At 41.4% G+C, this 19642-nt stretch overlaps 1 protein-coding gene across 1 annotated transcript in view; it reads right to left on the bottom strand.

Annotated features, from left to right (window-relative positions):
* PCOLCE2 (procollagen C-endopeptidase enhancer 2) overlaps positions 1-17067 on the bottom strand; it is a 71476-nt gene extending 54409 nt beyond the window's left edge. The window contains exons 1-2 of the mRNA XM_032408532.1: positions 16913-17067; positions 15781-15889 (exon numbers count right to left, since the gene is read on the bottom strand). Coding sequence (XP_032264423.1) covers positions 15781-15889; positions 16913-16995 — 192 coding nt within the window. The 5' untranslated portion in view covers positions 16996-17067. The remainder of the gene's footprint in view (positions 1-15780; positions 15890-16912) is intronic.
* Between the last annotated feature and the right edge of the window lie 2575 nt (positions 17068-19642).

Raw genomic sequence — 19642 nt, 5'->3', positions numbered from 1 at the left:
AAAAGAGTACATTCCATCTTATTCCATTTTTATGAAGTTCCAGAATAGGAAAAACTAATCGATGCTACTTGCCTTTTGGAGGGATGGGAAATTGGCTGGAAAGGAGTAAGAGGGAAGGTTCTGGGTGCTGAAAATGTTTATTCTGATACAGGTGTCATTTAGACAGGTGTTTGAATTTGTCAAGTACATTGAATTGCAAATTTAAGGTTCGTGCATTATATGTAAAGTATACCTAAAAAAAAAAAAAAAACCCAAACTAAAACAAGCCGAAATACAGAGTGCCGTGCAGGTGGTGTAAACATGTATCTATCAATTTACTACATTTAGAACAGTGCTTGCCACTTATTTAATGCTCAGTAAATGCTGGCTAAAATTACAAGTATTATCTATCACAGCAAAGCTACTAGCTAAGTGCCATCCACATCATCATGCAAACTTGAAACTTGCCATTTGGGAAAATCTGAAATTGATATGAATCTGCATAACAAATTACTATGAAATCCAGTCATCCTCCATCACCCTGTGACCTATCATAAAAATCCTGCAAGTTTTTACATGCCACACCCAATTTATCCCGTCTTGTTAATATCAACTATATCCTTAATTAGAAATAACAGCCACTCCATATACAAATAAATGTAGAAAGTATCAGTGGGTAATTTGAAAGTTTCCCAAAGGAGCTAAAGCTGTATTGTCATGGAGGGTTGTGACTTGTGGTTCTTGGTCTCTGCTCAGAAAAATACCTGACATAGGTGAGAAAACTGAATTAGAACGTTGATGAAAACTTGTGACTGGTACGAAAACCTGTCACTGGTAAAACTCAGAAAGCAATGGCTTGTAAACTCTTGACAAATGCATCTAAGTTCCTTAAGAGTGGGGCCAGGACCACAAGGGAACAATGATAATTCTTTTTTTCCCAGAAAGGCAATCCAATTTTTTTCAATAAATTAATCAAATATTTATCAAGTACCTACTATGTGTCAGGTCATGTGCTGGGCTCTAAGGAGAGGACAAAGATAACTGTGGCATCTGCTCTTAAGGAAAGCATTGTTTAGAAGAGTGCTCCTCCAACTTTTGCGTCCATGGACCATTTAATGGATATTGGGAATATACATAGTTTGTCAATTTAAGGTCTGTTTCTAAAAGCTTAAAATTAAGGGGCACCTGGGTGGCTCAGTCGGTTAAGTATCTGCCTTCAGCTCAGGTCATGATCCAGGGGTCGGGCTCCCTGCTCGGCGGGGAGTCCGCTTCTCCCTCTGCCTCTGCCCCTCCCCCCACTTGTGCTCTCCCTCTTGCTCTCTCTCGCTCTCTCTCAAATAAGTAAAATCTTTAAAAAAAAAAAAAGCCTAAAATTAATTTACTATCTTACAATTAATACTATTTTCACATAAGAGAGATGATCGTAAAGTATGCCAATACATTTGGTACTAGTCTCAAAGGCAGTCAGTTTGATTTTTTATTCTTACCACTACAAGTTAGAAAATCCAGTAACTAAGAATAATAGGATGTCGAGAACGGCAGCAAGTATTTGCTGGCTTTGTTAGATAGTTCTGGGTACTCAAATCAAATTAGGACCCAGAATAATGAGGTGATTTCTCATTATAAACTGCAGCATTCTGTAAAATGTCAGGTTGACGGACATACCACACTCAAGACCTAGAAAGCTAACTGTTTCAATCTGGGCAATAGCAGTGAATGGATTCCTGATTCTGTGTTTGATAACATTCAGCTCTAGAAAGTATTTTTCATGTTCTGCTCCAACATTTAGGTGTGGCTTGAAAATATGCCCAATAATAAGTTATTGATTGATTTTTCTAAAAAGTGAGGAAAAACATCCAGTGTTGGGAGTATGCCAACGTCTCAAGCAACCAAACCCTTTGTAAAACGGTTCAATCTCCAAAGATTCCAATACCTTACTTTCAATGTAAAATAGTGACATTTTGGCTCCGAGTAATAGTCTAGGCTAGCAAGAAACAGGATTTACTACTCTAATACACCAGAGCAGGTGTATTTGAAATAGAAGAAATGCCTTTACTGGCATTACCAGTGAAGTGAAACACTGTTTGTTTTACTATCTACCATTTTTCATTTCAAAAAGCACCTTTATCTTCAGCTGCCACCACGTCTAAACATAGTCATGTCTGCACCCAGTTTCGTGAACCTCATGCTTTAAAGACGGGCTCAGCCGCTGCCATCTGATCATGTTTCTACTTTTTGTTACTTCCTAAAGCACTAATTCAAGAATAGGGAGTACATGGTTACCTGCCACCTGGTTTCTCTGCTGGATACGTAGTATTTGGAATGGCACTTTGCTGTGAGATCTGATGTACACCTCAGCTTAACATGTCAAAATAACATCTGACCTCCCCCACTGAATCTGCTTTACGCTGGCCTCCCTGTCACAGCTGATGGATTGTACCTCCATCCTTCTGGTTTACAGAGGCCGGTAACTGTGAGGCCATCCTTGGTTCCTCTTTTTCTTCCACCTCACACTCTGTCCATCAGCCTTCCTGGCTCTATTTTAAATATCTGGAAACTGACTAGCCCTCACCACCTCCACGGCTCCCATGCTGGTTCAAGCCATCATCCTCCCTCATCTACATTACAGCAACAGCCTCCTCATTAGTCTCACTACTGTCACTCCTGCACCCCAATCTCTGTTCTCCACACAGCATCCAGGGAAACCCTTGTCACTCCCCTGCTCCAAACCTGCAGTAGCTCTGTGATGGTTAGTTTCACACGTCCACTTGGTTGAGGTGGTTATTCGAACACCAATCTAGGTATTGCCGGGAAGGTATTTGATAAATGTGTTAACATCTACAATCAGCTCACTTCAAGGAGACTCTCTGATAATGTGGGTGGGCCTCATCTAATCAGTTGAATGGACTTAAGAGCAAAACTGAGGTATCTCCGAGGAAAAAGAAATTCTGCCTCAAGACTGTAGCATCGGCTCCCGCCTGACACGTTCCCTGCAAATTTTGGACTGGTGAACCATCACAACTGCATAAGCCTATTCCTTGAAACAAATCTCTTTAAGTATGTATGTATATATACATGTGAATGTCTATGATTTGTGCAAATGTATTTATAAGGACACATGTAGATGTTTGTATGTGCACATGCCTGCATGTATATGCATCTACATCTCCTACTGGTTCTGTTTCTCTGGAGAACCCTGATATAGGCTCCCTGTGTCCAATGGCTTCTATTTGCCTCTCCAGATCCATTCTCCTCCCATTTCCACTTTACTCTCCTTCCTGGGTAGTTGACCTGAATGAATGCATCAACAACTGTCCTCCAGTTGCTTGTGGGAAGCACAACAGGAATTGAAAATAGGAAAGGGACTTGGGTCAGGATATTTACTTTCCTGGTTCTTTCTCTAGGAAGTCACCTTAATACCATACGTTCAGTAACTAAATACCCAAAGTGATCCTATGAGGTAGGGAATATCATTAGCCACATTTTACACATGAGGAAAATGGGGTACAGAGAGGTTAACTAACAAACTCAAGGCCACAGAGCTAGTAAGTAACTGTTTTGGTAACCTACTGCTGCCTAAAAAAACCACCCCAGAACTCAGTGGCTTAAAACAATGTACTCTTATTTCTTATGGTTCTGTGAGTTTACCGGCCTCAGCTGGGTGGTTTCTGGCTTGAGTTATCTCCTATAATTATCATCAGTTATCAGTTAGGGCTTAAGTCATCTGAAGGCTTAACTGGACTGGTTGTCCAAGATGACTTCTTTACGCCCATGTCTAGCACCTCAGCTGGGAAGACTGGAATAACTGGGTCCTGTCTAGGCATTTTTCTTTCCCTCTCTCTCTCTCCCTCTCTGCCATCCCCCCATCATGAAGTCTCTCTACATGGTTGGCTTGGGTTTCCTCACAGTCCTTACATGTGAGGTAGCTAGCTTCCCCCAGAGTGCATGTTTTGAGACTAAGGCAAAAGCTTTAAGACTTCTTATGCCCTGGGGCGCCTGGGTGGCTCAGTTGGTTAAGCCACTGCCTTCGGCTCAGGTCATGATCCTGGAGTCCCAGCATCGAGTCCCGCATCGGGCTCCCTGCTCGGCAGGGAGTCTGCTTCTCCCTCTGACCCTCCTCCCTCTCATGCTGTCTCTCATTCTCTCTCTCTCAAATAAATAAATAAAATCTTAAAAAAAAAAAAAAAAAAGACTTCTTATGCCCTGGCCCCAAAGTCATGCATGTCACTTCTGCCCCACTCTATTTGTTTCATAGGGCCAGCCCAGATTCAATATTTGGGGGTACTAGAAAAAGGCATAAATACCAGGAGGTGTGGTACTGGGGGGTCATCTTTAAGGACTTACACCACAATAGCAGAGCTGGAATTTGAACACAGGCAGTCTGACTCCAGGAATTACACACTCTTAACCACTCTATCATGAGGTGTCTCTGTCAGGAATAAGTGAATAAATTCATTCCTCTATTTGTGTGACTAGTGGGGACTGTTCTGGTGATTTGAGGCTCCAGAGGTGAAGTCCCTATCTCTAAAGATAGGAAATTATTCTCAATTTTTAACTGACAATCCTTTCTCTGTTTCTAAACATCCTAGTTTCAAAAGTTAAGGGGCACTCTTGGATGGTGCTGGGGTGGGAGGTATTTGGTTGAGGGGACATGGCTTGAGGAGAAGCAGGGAAGGTTTGGAAGTACTTCTGTGGACAAAGTCTTATGAAAGATCATATTTTAAATGAAGAAAGGACATAGTGAGTAGGAGCGGGTATTTCCAATGGGAGCTAGCCATGCCCCAAAGGGATTACCATCCAGCTTGAAATGCACTGGCCTGTAGACAAGTTCTACACAAACACCACCCTTTTATGCCTTATTACAGCCCTAGAAGAGAGGTTAAAAAAAATAATCACTACCACCACAGTTTATGAGTGCATGCTTGTATCAAGCACCAAGCCAAGGACCTTTCATCTACTATCTCCTTCGAGCCTCACATAACCCCTACAAGGCAGGTCTGACCATAATAACCAACTTTGGAAAGTTCTGGAAACTGCATCACATACTAGTAAACGGCTCAATAGTATGTCAGTATGACTCTCCAATATCCATTCTTCTAGTCATGTTTACAACCCTTAACCGTGAACCTTGTCACCCTGTGTCACTGTCATTCTTCTGAGGGACATCTCCCTGACTAGGAAGAGCCTCCTTATCTCCTCCTGTCCTATTCAGGGATGTGGTTTTCTTTTCATTGCCGTCTCTGGGCCCAACCCAGCACCTGGTCTCTGGTAGGTACTTTAAAAATGGTTTTAATGAATTAATAAATTATGATTTTTTTCAATCGTAGCCTAGGGCTTTTAGAAAGTCTGTGTCTAGCAATCAGACTCCTATCAATTCATTTCTAGGAACAGTAAGCAACAATAATATCCCCCACTGGCTTCCCTGCGCCCTTCTTGTCAGCCTCATCCACGGAACAGCCCATCTCTGACCTCCCTCCACATTTTGGGAAACACTATTTTATTATGTACAGTGCTCAGGAGTGTCTTGGGGGTAAGGTGATGAAAGAGAGGTGATATTTAGTGGCAGAGCGTGTGCTGGTTTAATTCCAACTCCCTACTCTTCTGTGGGTGTTCCATTTATTTTTAGATGTTTATACTGGTTTTCCAAAGACTTGCCAGATTGACTGTCACGACCTAACAAATAATATATCTGAAGAAAACACTTCTATTCTCCAAAGTTCCTAGAGTAAGACATTCAAGTATACCCAAAAGAGCTGCTGCCACTGTTGTTAAAACTGCTAAATTATAAGGTGCAACTATGGAAGATGAAGGTAGTGATTACATTTTTCGTAGAATCAAGAAGCCATAATCCATACATATAGAACTTCACTGTGCCAGGAGCATGGGACAGCAACTGTTCACAAGAACACTTTCCTACCTAAGCAGAAGAATGTGGGGGAGAAAAGAGAAACCTTGAGAATTACGAGCCCCCTAAATGCTTCTCTGGGCTCCAGCACGGAGCAACCAACAAATGAGAATTCTCTCTCTCTCTGTATTGTCAATACATGATAGATTTTAAGGAATCTGCAAATTTATGGAAAGATTCTAATTTGCCCATAATTTCACATCATAAATTGAATTCTGGAGGTGGGCAAGGAATAAAAGTAATTCCATCAGTCTTTTTAATAACATTTTCCTTAAAATCTTTTCTGGGTGCTTTACCTCTGTTAAATGCCTTCTCCATTTATATTGCTTTTTAACACAGAGGTTTTAAATGTGTTATTTTGGTGCTCCATTATTAAAGTGATGTTTCAGGAAAGAATGACTTTTTGATCATTAATATGTTATTAAAGAGAATTTTCTTCAGAAAAACATGAAGACTGTTTTCCTGGCTTCTCATTTTCTTCCCTTCTCATTAAGCCCTTTCTAAGGCTTCTGCTTCACCCCCACACAAAAAATACAGGCAGTACAAATAAGAGCATTTATAAAACATTAGGTTTTCAATCAATAAAAATGTATTTGATTTTCATGTGAAAGAACCAAGAAAAACAAAACAAAAACAAGCAGCAGAGGTCCTTAAAAAACAAGAAGAAAACTAAACAAGTTTAGAAAAACTGGACTGAGGCCCCAATGGGAAAATGTCACCTACTTGCTTATTTATTTAGGATTTGTATTCTCCCTGCTTCCCAGGAGGACTTAAGGGAGAAAGGAACAGGTTTTATTTAATTCTTCCAGTGTCTTATCAACTGAAACCTAATTGGGACAGTTTAAGTGCCCTAAGAATCACAAAGTATCTGAATTATACTCAATTAAAAAAACAAACAGAAAACAGCTATAGTGCTCTCACCCCATTCATATGGTCCTCAAGCTTGGGCATGCATACATTCTGCTAATTATCCCCATCTTGACTAAGGAGTCAGATGTAAATAATATTAAGTCAAGCATGGGGTTAAATTACTATTCAAGGCAGCTGAAATAACCAAGTCTAGTCCAACAAATGTATATGTATGTTTAAAAAAACCTCATAGTTAAGATCGGAATTTAAGTCTCTATATAATTCTAAATCCTACATGTAGTTTAAAGCCAGGAAATATGTGTTTAAAGCCAAAATTCCATTCCCCTATCTGTCCTGCTGTGGTTATGCCAGGGAAATAATAGTTACAGTAATTTTAGAACCCCTCGCTATACCCTTAGGTATAATTAAGTGACTTAAACGTTGAGTTCCTGTCTAAATCCACTATTTGTTTTCTCAAATTATATACCTAGCACTGATCCTAGTAGAATATCATTATTTGTTTCAATTTTCACACAACCCCATGCCCCACCACTGCTGTCTTTCTTCTCATGAAGCCATATGAACGTTTTTGGGAAAATATATATCCCCACCACATTTTTAATGTATCATTTCTTTAAATGTGAATGCCATTTAAACTTAATCAGGCTTTTGGAGGATGGATTTCAGTATGATGACTGTCACATACATTAGTGGCACAATTACCCCCAAGGCAATGGTACAGGAATGCCCTTATATAATTGTTTATTCTCATATTTGGAAATATCAAGGCAGGTGCTATAAAACGGCCCAAGAATGTCAAACAAAGGACACAGTAACAATTTCTCAAGTCTTAAGAGTAGCACAGATGTAAAATGGGTCATAACATCTTTTACTCTTTGCATGAGGCAATAATTATTTTCATTTACTTAATATAAAAACTTCAATAATTAAAAATGTAACTAAGACTCATTCCACATGATCAATATTTATGACTTGCAGTGAGCATCACAGTCATTTACACACATAACTGCTACTGGTTTTCTTGTCTAACTATTCCATACCAGATTATAAACTCCTTGAGGACCGAAACTATGCCTTTTCTTTTTACCCCCTGGGCCCAACCCAATGCTTAGCTAATAGTAGATACTCAATAAGCGTTGAGTGAATTGTCATTTATTTGCTCAATAAGCCTGTAACAGTGCCTTTGTATCAATGGGTCAAAAAATTCTCTAGTCTTTTCATATCTTTGCAGGAATGACAATATTAGGAGTTCTTTAGACCTCAGTTTCCCTACTTGTAAAATGGGCATCTGATATGTATCCCACTGACATCACGGAATTGGATGGGAATGAAATAAAATGATACAATATATTTGAAGGTATGCTGAAAACCACACATTATTATTTTATATCTACAATCTATATAATAACTAGTATATTTAATTCCAGCTCAATAGGAAAGAATAGTTATCAAAATGTTAGTACATGCATTACCTGGGAGCCCAAAGATCTTCAACATGTGATAATTTATGCTTTTTTATCTTCTGCATGAATTAGCTAAAGAAAATTTTGCCACACACCTCCAGTTTAAATGGGAGTGAGTCTATTCATTGCTATAATTGTTCTCGCATTTCTGGCAAAGATCTGTGACTTTCTGACCCTCCCACATTATTTAGTTCAGAGTTAAAAGAAACTCTAATGCCAAATTTTAAATTCCTCAAATGTTTGCTGATTTTTCTCAAGCCAGATTTCTACTGAAAATAATAACTGAAACCTTCAATAATTGCCTCTCTAATTTCAATACCTTTAAATTTGGGGGGGAGGAATAAAGAAGAGATATAAATAATAAATACTTTGTAATTCAATAATGATCTGTAACAACAGGGCAACATAAATGAAGTATCTCATTTTAAAAAATTTTTGTAGGGGCACTTGGGTGGCTCAGTCGTTAAGCGTCTGCCTTTGGCTCAGGTCATGATCCCAGGGTCCTGGGATCGAGTCCTGCATCAGGTTCCCTGCTCAGTGCAGAGACTGCTTCTCCCTCTCCCACTCCCCCTGCTTGTATTCCCTCTCTTGCCGTGTCTCTGTCAAATAAATAAATAAAATCTTCCAAAAAAAAAAAACTTTTTTTAAATCATGCCCAGCTTTATATCAAGCACAATATCATCTTCACCTTTATCTACATAACAACTGCTGTTTCTGTTAATGACAGCAACTGCCCAACACATTCAGATGTGACATTTAGTTTTAATTTTGATTTAAAATAACAATTCCTACGTACCTATTTAAGGAGATTTCCCAGAAAGTTCTAGGCTTCCAGTTTCTTCTAACTTGTATAGTTGCTATAAACAAAGATTCAGCTGGTTCCACTTAACCGGCCATAACATAGGTAGCGCAAGTCAAACTCTGAATAGTTGGCTTTCAGAAGATATTATTTTGCTACTAATGCCTATTTTTTACATTCAAAAATTGTGTCAGACCATCAATATGAATCTGTAATTCTACCATGGTATTATAAAATGAACAAGTTATGGATGAAAAGACCAAGGAACAGAAAAGGTGTTGGTGATTTGCTATGTTTGCAATGAATTTATAACGACACCATTAATGGAATGGAGATCTCTGTGTCAGGGATGCCTGTGGAGCCAAGAAGGCAAGGTGCCCGTTGAGCTTTACCTCACAGCCACTCAGAGCCTGGGCGGAACACATCTTCCCAGGCAGCTCCCCAAGTTCACATGTCCTACACATTCATCTGTGTTATCTCCAGCTCCTGGCACCATACCTGGTGGGCTCTTCATGAATCTGTCTTGGCAACACAGCAGTGAACTACATCACACTGGCTCTGTTCTTGTTCACGATGGTCCACTCTCTCCTCCTTCATTTAGGGATCTCAGAGATCTACTGTCTCCTGCAGAGCCTTGTCCCATTGGACACACATGTACCTAGAAGGAGGACCACTGTGATAGAGGTCTGGGTGGTGGGTGTTATGTCAATACTTGGAGGTTCATTTCTTGTTGCAGGGCTTGGTACAGCTGGAGTTACTGGTTCTCATCCTTAAATCAATTCAGGTAACCTTTGTCTCAACCCAGTCCTGCTGTCCTTCCAAACCTGTTTAGATCAACTACTGTTTTCCAAAGGATTATACATACCTTAGCTCTCAAATCATACTTAACTCCTGCCCCCACCATCCATGTCAAGGAGGTTTTTTATACAGATGCCCCTTAAATTCCAGTTCCGAAAATCAACTCTCATAGGAAACTAAGAAACCTTCAACCTCATCATGGATTACAAAATATTTAACAATTTCTTCACCCTCAAATTCTCTGTTTTAATCTCTAACCATACATTTTTGAGAATATATTCAGCAAAGTATTTTTTTCATAGCAAAATTAATTAGTAAAACCTAAGACTAGTTGAGGTCACCAAGAGTTGTACCCAGAAAGATAAAGCTGAGTCAAGAGGCTTGAGTTCCAGTCACAATTTCAACACCACACAGAACAAGGGTCAGCTTCCCCACTTGCAAAGCAGAAGTACAACTAAGGAGCATGGAGCACCATGTCCTCATCACATCTCTACGTGAGTAAAATGAACCTCAAAGTTCTCTGGAACAGCACTGTCCAAAGGAACTTTTTGTGTTGATGGCAATATTCATATTATATACTGTCCAATATGATAGCCACTATCTACATGTGGCTACTGAGCACTTGAAATATGGCTAATGTGACTGAGACACTGAATTTGTAATTTAGTCAATTAAGTAGCCAATGTAGATAGTGTATGAGACAGTGCAGCTGTCCAAGAAATAGCTATGAAAATTTTAAAGTACTATAATTTAAGAACAAATCTAAATTTCCAATCTATAGGCTGTATTTCCATACCAGAAAGTCCATTACAATTGGCTAGGAAGTTTGGCTGTGACGACTAGCGCTCAACTTTCTCAAAGCATGCAGATACTGACATTAGACTCTCGGTCTCCTACTGACAGACAGCTCAAGGAAAACCATTTGGTGAGGAAAGCCACCTTGCTTGGAACACATCTCTAATCTGGAAGAATGGAATAAGAGGCAGGGAAGGAATGAGAGGCAGAATATTTCTTGCCAACTACAGGAACTCGAATTTTAGGGCCACTCTGAGACTCCCATTTTGAGGCACCTCTGTGATCTCTTTTTTATCAAAAGATTTTATTTGTTTATTTAGTGGGGGGAGTGCAAGAGGGGAGGGGTAGAGGGAGAGGGAGAAGCAGACTCCCCACTGGGCAGAGAGTCCAAAGCGGGGCTTGATCCCAGGACCCTGAGACCGTGACCTGAGCTGAAGGCAGACGCTTAACCGACTGAGCCACCCAGGAGCCCCAACGCATCTCTGTGATGTTTAATAAAAGTGATATTGAATCACCCAGTAGAAACTCTATTCTTGGTTTACTAACTGCAGGAGTAGGAAAATGGACTGGATCCTCCGCTTTGGGAAAGCCGTTAATAGACGGCCTTGGATGAGGCCACACCAGAGCTCAGCCCCATCTGGAGCAGCTACCAAGTAAGGATCCGAAGCCTGGTGTATCCAGCCTCTTGGCTGGTGCCACCACATCCTAACTGCACTCAGAACTGCTGAGAGAACTGCTTTGGGCAAAAGATTCCATGTTTCTTCATCTCCTTTGTTACTGGCCTTGTCCAATCCACCATCTTCTCTCTCCTCGATGCCACATTAGCTTCCTAATTGGTCTCCCTGTTCCATTCTTAACTCCCCACAACTCATCCTCTAGAGAGCAGCCAGAATGACCTTTGCACATAGTTGTGCAACAGTCACCACCACCATCCATCTCCGAACTTCTTCATCTTCCCATAGTGAAACTCTCTACCCATTAAATACTAACTCCCCATCCCCCAGGCCCTGGCAACCATCATTCTACTTTCTGTCTCTATGAATTTGACTACACTAGGTGCCTCATATAAATAGAATCATGCACTATTTGTTCTTTTGTGATGGTTTATTTCACTCAGCACAATGTCTTCACGGTTCATCATACTGGAGCATGTGTCAGAATTCCCTTACTTTTTTTTTTTCTAAAGATTTTATTTATTTATTTGAGAGAGAGAGAATGAGCAGAGGAGGGCCAGAGGGAGAAGGAGCAGCAGACTCCCCGCTGAGAAGGGAGCCCGATGATGCAGGGATCCAACCCAGGACCCTGAGATCATGACCCGAGCCAAAGGCAGACTCCCAACCGACTGAGCCACTCAGGTGTCCCAGAATTCCCTTACTTTTTAAAGGCTGAATAATGTTCCTTTGTATGTCTATACCACGTTTTGTTTATTTGACTACTGTAAATAATGCTGCCATGAACACGGATGTATAAATATCCGCTCGAGTCCCTGCTTTCACTTCTTTGGGGTATATACCCAGAAGTGGAATTGCTGGATAATATGGTAATTCTATGTTCAATTTCTTTTTCTTTTTTATTGAATTATAGTTGACATATACAAGGTTACATTACTTTCAGGTGCACAACATAGTGACTGGACAACTCTATACATTATGCTATGCAGCTACCATCTGTCACCACACAACACTATTACAATACCATCGACCATATTCCCTGTGCTGTACTTTCATCCCCATGACTTACACATTCCATAACTAGAAGTCTGTATCTCCCACTCCGCTTCACCCATTTTGCCCATCCCCCACTTCCCTCCCCTCTGGAAAATATCAATTTGTTCTCTGTATGTATAGGTCTGATTCTGCTTTATGTTCAATTTCTTGAGAAATATTTTCCACAGCAGGCTGCATCATTTTACATTCCCACCACCAATACACAAGGGGTCCAATTTCTCCACATCTTGCCAACACTTGTTATTTTCTATTTTTTTTTTATAATAGCCATCCTAATGGAAGTGAAGTAGTATCTATTTTATTTTCATAATGCATTTACCACTACTTCATATTTTCTTTTTTGTTTATTTAAACATTAATCGCCTATCTCTCCAACCTAGAATGCTAGCTGCATGAGGGTAAGGAGTTTGGTTGCCTTCAGTTTGCTACTATAACCCAAATAGCACCCAGCACTCAAAACACATTTGTTGAATGGGCCACCAGCTTTAGGGCTACCACACTTCTCCTCTTTTTATGTCCCCAAGGATCTATGGGAGCTGGGGAGTTCCCTTCTGTTACTCTGACAAACCAGAGGACCGTGAAGAAGAATGAAGACGACTTTTACAAATGCGTTAGTGCTATTCCCTATGAAATACAAAGAAATAAAAATGTTGTCAAACTAAGACCTTGAGAGTACCCATGGCCTTTGTGAATAGCAGAGGCAGTAATTATAATGAGGAGGACTTGCTGGCCTTCTCTGGAAGTTCTTGGTGGCTACTCATGCAAACATAAAAGACACAGCCCCTTGGAATAGAATAAACTCAACTGGCTAAGAGTGACAACTATTAAGCTTTTAACTAGAAAAGCAAATTGTGTAGTCCTTTCTTCTACATTACCTATACTTTCTAAAAAAAGAAAAAATATTTTTTCTTTTCCAAAAAGGCTGGTATTTGTTAGTCAACTTCATGAACATCACTTCAGGCAACCTGAGAAAACCACAAATAAATATGTCACAGAGACTGCTTGTCATCTGCCTGTTTTCCCTTCTTTCCACAGGTGATAGAAAACTTTTACTCAAAAGAAGACTTTTGGGTTTTAGCAGAGCACACGGACACCTGAAATGAAGCCTTCCTTTCTCAGATTTCCTGCAGCAAGAAGTGGCCGTGTAACTAAGAACTAGCCAATGAAATGTAAGCAGCGAGTTGCATGTAATTAAGCACAATGTCCTTAAAGGGAGGACATACACTCTTCTTTTCTTCCTTTTTGTTGGCTGAAATGTAAACATGATGGCTGGAACTCCACCACACATCTGAGTATGGCAAAGCAGGAGGAGACAAAGATACAGAGTATCTAATGGCTTGAAGCTGCCACACCAATCTTGGATTGCCCACCTCTAGATTCTCTTATGTGAGAGAGAACCAAACTTCTGTTAGAGCCCTTGTTGTTTTGGGTCTCTGTTCCTGGAAGCCGACCTAGTTCTGACTCACACAGAATCTCTTCAGCAAGATTATAGGAGAACCCAACACAGAAATAATTCTTCCTAGATACAGATGACAAAGTAGATTGTTCCATAAAAGTCTGAGTTGTTTTGAGCTGATGCCAAGCCCAGCTTAGCCAGTGAGGTAAGGGGGTAGCAGTGATCTGCCATTTCGACCAAGGGTCTGAAGGATTGAGAAGTCAATACCAACAATAATGAGGATAATGAAAATGATAATGGTGATGGCTAACATTTATTAAGTACTTATTACAACCCCAACACCGAGCCAAGGGGCTTTACATGTACTAACTCATTTTATCTTCACAACAGTCCTGAGGTTTAAAAAAGATGAATCCTGGTCACACAGTTTATGAGTGATAGAATGAGAATTTGAATCCAGGAAGTCTGACTGCTGAGCCCACATGCCTTACCTTTATATTGCATCCAAATAGAACATCCATTATACTTCCCTCCCCCCCACATAAGAATATGGTAGTCAGTCAGGCCTCTCCTGACACATAACACTCCTTTACCAAGGAAAACTTTCACTGGACACCCTTCACCCATCAAAGTTTGATGCCACACCAACAATTCCCATAATACCCTAAATATACGGCCAACCATGAATTTCTACTTGTTACGTACATGATGCCTCTCAGTCATTAACTTCCTTGGACCATTTATAACTTAAAGCCATTAAATTACTATTGAAACACAACTATAATATGAAAACCAAGTTACATGTTTATTTCAAAGCCTTATTTCACATTTATGCTAATACCAATATTTCAAAGCTATTTTTTATGACTTATTCTCCCTGGGCCCTGTGTTGCAATAGCACAATGAAATCTGTACCAGTTTATCAGATAGTCAATATTTTATAGGCAAGGATCAAACATACAGGAGCCAAGCTTTATATTAAGGAGGGGGACCCCTCATATTTGCCTGTCGATGGGAATGCCTCACTGCAAAACAGGTTTCACTTTACATAAAGTTGGTCTTACCAAACGTCTGATCAAGTCAATTTACATAATTGTTCTAGGCCTCAGCTTCCCCATCTATAAAATGGGGATGTAATAGTCACTTTCTCAGAGTGATTTCAAGGTTTCGGTGAGTTTATGCTTGTTAACTACTTGGTGCAGTGTCTAATACACAGTAAGTGTTCAGCGAAAGGTAGCTACTTTTAAAAATTATAATCAGTGGGTAGCACAATCTGACTGAATAAAGCTCTCAGTAAACCAATGTGTTCAATTACCAAATAACTTCCCAACAATGAAAAAATGAAGAAGACTCATTATCATACTGACTGGAAAGATGACTCAATCTAGCTGATTCTAAATCTACACTCCTTTTTTCAGATGGCTGTCTGGAAATCTGACTTCTTGACTCAGCATAACCTATGTCATTACTAACCAGCATGGGCATTTTATTAGCCTTTGTTTGATATTTAGACTTTCCCTCCCTACCACACAATTATTATTATTCTCTATTCATAGACTGCCTTTAGTGGTGGTTTTAAGTCAGGGACATTAAGTGCGATTTTTTTTTCCCCTTTTTCTCTTCCCTTTTACCCATAGTGGGTATAAAGTACTTAGTGATGAGCATTACCTTTGAAATTCTATTCCCCACTGGGAGACATTTGTGCAAGGCACAGGTAACAAATGGATTCTAAGTCATTACAACAAGCTTTTGAAAACAGCCTTAATTTTGAATCCATGAAACTCAACTGAATCAGGATGGGTTTTCAGAAACACATCTGCTTTAAGAATTTATTCCTTCAACTGTTATCTTGTGCCCTTTCTAATCACTAATGCAGGACACCACTAGTTCTATTAATAAAAATCTCCCAAATAGTTGAGGTAAATCCAACATTTCACTATTCAGGCACTTGCCCCCTACCCAAATCCTGACACCAGAGGAAAAATGCAGCAGCCTTCCACTGTTTCCAATACCCACTTCCAGGAGAATACCCTTAAAAAAATGCTTACTGTGATTTTCCAAGTACATTTGCTATTTGGAGGGTACACTCCAGGGAAACCTTCGCTGCCAATAAATCCAGACTCTCCAGTAAAAATGCCGCCACATGTGAAAACAGGTCTGGGAAAATAAAAGGAGGAAACTTAATTGGAAATTGGGTCTAACAATCTAATGTCAACTTCAGAAAGGTTGTAGCTTCTTAATATGGATAAAGTTAATATTGATTAATAAATGTTTGCACCATATAAGGGATTTGAAATACTTGCTAGCTCTTAGAATAATTACAGTCCGATAAAACATTCAGTCCAGTTGCCATCTATCTCTATCCTAATAACACAACATCTATTTATCCATCCATCCATAAGCAATCAAATGCTCCGCGTAGTGATAAGAGCTTATAGGAAAATGGTAAATAGAAAATTTAACTGGGGAGTGGAGGTGAGTGAGAGAAGGTGAGAGCTAGGTGAGGTACATGGTTTTAAAGACAGACAAGCAATTGATTAATACAAGAAAGTTTTCATTTCCTAGATGTAGAGAGATGCCTACTTCTCCTCCCCTTTTCTGAAAGTCATTGACCATGGGCAGAGCCCCCCATTTATAAAGGGAGGCTGCTGGTGATGGAGGTGGAAGAGGAGATGCCAAAGGTGGCCACGGGGCGGGTCCCCCAGCCCAGGTCCTGGGCGGTCTGGAAGCTCTGGCGGAGGCTGGCGAAGAGTTAACTTTCCGGGAGCGGCTCCCTGCGCGCCGCGCCACTCGGGTTTTCCCCTAGGCTTTCCGTCTCTGGGCCAAGCGTCCCGGCCGGGGAAAACAACTAAGAAGCAAAGTCCACAGATTTGGGCCCTCGTGCCTCCCTCCGCCCGCAGAAGCACTGGGGGGGGGGGGGGGGGGGGCCGGGCCGCCTCCCCCCCCCCCCCGGGGGGGGGCGGCCAGCGGCGGGGGCCCCGGGCAGGCCGAGCTGGGGGCGCGCGGCCGAGCGCTGGGGCAGCCCGCGCGGGGGCAGCGGACGCCGGAGCCCGGGTGAGCGCGGGGTGGCGCGCTGCGTCCCCGGGCGCCCCGACGCGGCTGGAGGAGAACCGCGGGCGAGGCTGCAGGAGAGCGGGAGGGAGGCGGGGAGAGAGGGAGCCCGGGCGGGGGTCGCGTTACCTCTCCGGGGGCTGCTGCCGCGAGAGCTGCGCGGCCGCGGCCAGCAGCAGGCAGAGCGCGGCCCAGGCGCCCGCGCCCCTCATGGCCGGTGTAGACGCGCGCGGCTCGCTCCCACCCCGGCGCGCCCGCCGGTACACACACCGGGTCGCACCCCCCCCAGGCTCACCCTCCGGCACACGGGCAGAAACACTGGCTCGCACGCCGCACACGCCCCAGCTCGCTTCCCCGCCCCCTCTCTCTCCTCTCTCTCACTCTCTCACACGCACGCACGCACGCAGCCGCGGGGCAGCCCAGGTATCCGGGTGTGCGCAGCAGGCGGGTGGGGCCCTTTTAAAGGCGATTACGGTGCTGGCTGACTTGACGCTTAATTTCCCCAGAGGAGTTGCTCTGGCAGCCACAGGCCACTGCTGAATATCCCGTTTGTTCTCCGGAGGCGGGAGGGGGCGGCTCCGAGGCCAGAGCCGCCTCCCCTCCTGGGGCGGGCGGGCGTCTCCTCCTTGGCACCCCGGGACCCACAGCCCCTGTCACATCCCGCCCGCGGGGCCTGTGGGGAGAAGAGGAGGGGAACCCCTGCCGAGTGGTACCCAAACCGGACCTGACTTAGGGATCCACAGACAATTCACAGAGAGGGAGTCGTGGCTTGCTTTGGGGAGTGTTTTTCCTTAGTTGCTTTAAAACAAAACAAAACAAAACAAAACAAAACAAAACAAAAACGTGTTAGCGCTTGGTGGTTGCTGGACACCTGGGGTTCCCCCTTTATTTCTGTCGCCTTCTAACACACAGATCTAAGGCAAGAAAAGGGGAAAGCAGAAGGGAGTTATATTTTAACTCCTGCTCTTATCTTTTTACTTATAAACACTCCCTCAATAGATTCTTCTCTGTTTTTACTGGTGTATGAGAATAGGGAGACAGTTTTCTGTGCAGGGATTTAAAATCGTATTTTCAGCCAAGCGATTTGTGAGTGCATTGTCATTAACTATGTCAGATAATGAAGACAGAACCCAGATCATCAGATCTCATCATGTTCTGTTCTAAAAATGGTGTTTCCTTGCTGGCATCTCTGTTCTTAAAAGATCTTTTCCAACAATTTCTTTCTGTAACATTGATGAGTTAAGATTCACAGAGAATTTGTTTTTCTAAGAAGAACAATTCCAGCCTTGTGGAACCAAGGCTTTCCTTTATTTAATTAGAGAAAAATAATTTTAAGCCTCTTATTTTGTTAAGTGCTTTCCAGTAACTAGGGGTTAATAAAAGAAAAACAAGAACAGAATGGATTCATTGAGATATTCAACAACCACACCACCACAAAAGGGGTAGAGCTGAATCTAGATGCCTCCTCTGTGCTGTTCCCTCTAAATTAGTTTCACCTTTCTAACCAAAACAACAACAACAAAAACACACCACACCAAAAAAACAAAAAAACATTAAAATAGTTCTTGTCAAGATTTCATTTCTAATAATGTGCTTCCAATGTTAAGAATGTAAACACTCCTAGCAAGAAAATAAGTAAAAACTAGCTACAGGGAATAATCTGTCTTTTAATAGTGGGGGAACCCAGGAGCCAATAGTAGGAACCAGAATTTCCCTGTGGGGTTAAGATTATCTTGCTATTTTTGAAAAAATGAAGGAAAAAAAAGACCAAGAACTACAACTTTTTTTTTATTATGTTATGTTAATCACCATACATCATTAGTTTTTGAGGTAGGGTTCCATGATTCATTGTTTGCGTATAACACCCGGTGCTCCATGCAGAACGTGCCCTCTTTAATACCCATCACCAGGCTAACCCATCCTCCCACCCCCTCCCCTCTAGAACCCTCAGTTTGTTTTTCAGAGTCCATCGTCTCTCATGGTTCGTCTCCCCCTCTGATTTCCACCCCTTCATTCTTCCCCTCCTGCTATCTTCTTCTTTCTTTTTTTTTTTTTTTAACACATAATGTATTATTTGCTTCAGAGGTACAGATCTATGATTCAACAGTCTTGCACACTTCACAGTGCTCACCATAGCACCTACCCTCCCCAATGTCCATCACCCAGCCACCCCATCCGTCCCATCCCCCACCACTCCAGCAACCCTCAGTTTGTTTCTGAGATTAAGAATTCCTCATATCAGTGAGGTCATATGATATATGTCTTTCTCTGATTGACTTATTTTGCTCAGCATAATACCTTCCAGTTCCATCCACGTCATTGCAAATGGCAAGATTTCATTCTTAAGAAATACAACTTTTAAAAAAAGTTCTCTAAAGGCACCACACCCTGTATGACATTAAAAAAAAAAAAAAAGAAAGGATTACAGAATTTGGCAAACTACATTATATCCTGAAACCTACACCCTCAACCCAATAAAAATTGCTTTAAAACAGCAAAAAGGAAAATAAACGATTGTTTATTTTGCACACATTTCAAGAATATGCTATCCAACAGCATAAGTGTTTTAGATGATATTTTGTTAAAAAGTCAAAGTTTTAAATCATAAAGTGAAAATATTGCTCAATTCACTTTCTGGTAATGATTTGAAGTCATCATAGCCAGAAAATACTTCATTCCTAGGACTAAGCTAAGTTTTAAAATTTAAAATTCAAAAACAAAGTATTAAACATGTCTCAGTACATAGAAAACTATTTGAACATAAATATGCAACAGTATTTTCTTTTCTTAATTTATAGAATGATGACTGTGTTCATATCCTCACTAAAGAGTCAGGGTTCCAACACTGATGGTTCTGTT

This window comes from Phoca vitulina, unplaced genomic scaffold (genome assembly GCF_004348235.1).
Source record: "Phoca vitulina isolate PV1807 unplaced genomic scaffold, GSC_HSeal_1.0 scaffold10, whole genome shotgun sequence".
Lineage (NCBI taxonomy): Eukaryota > Metazoa > Chordata > Mammalia > Carnivora > Phocidae > Phoca > Phoca vitulina.
This window is presented reverse-complemented; position numbering and strand designations above follow the sequence as displayed.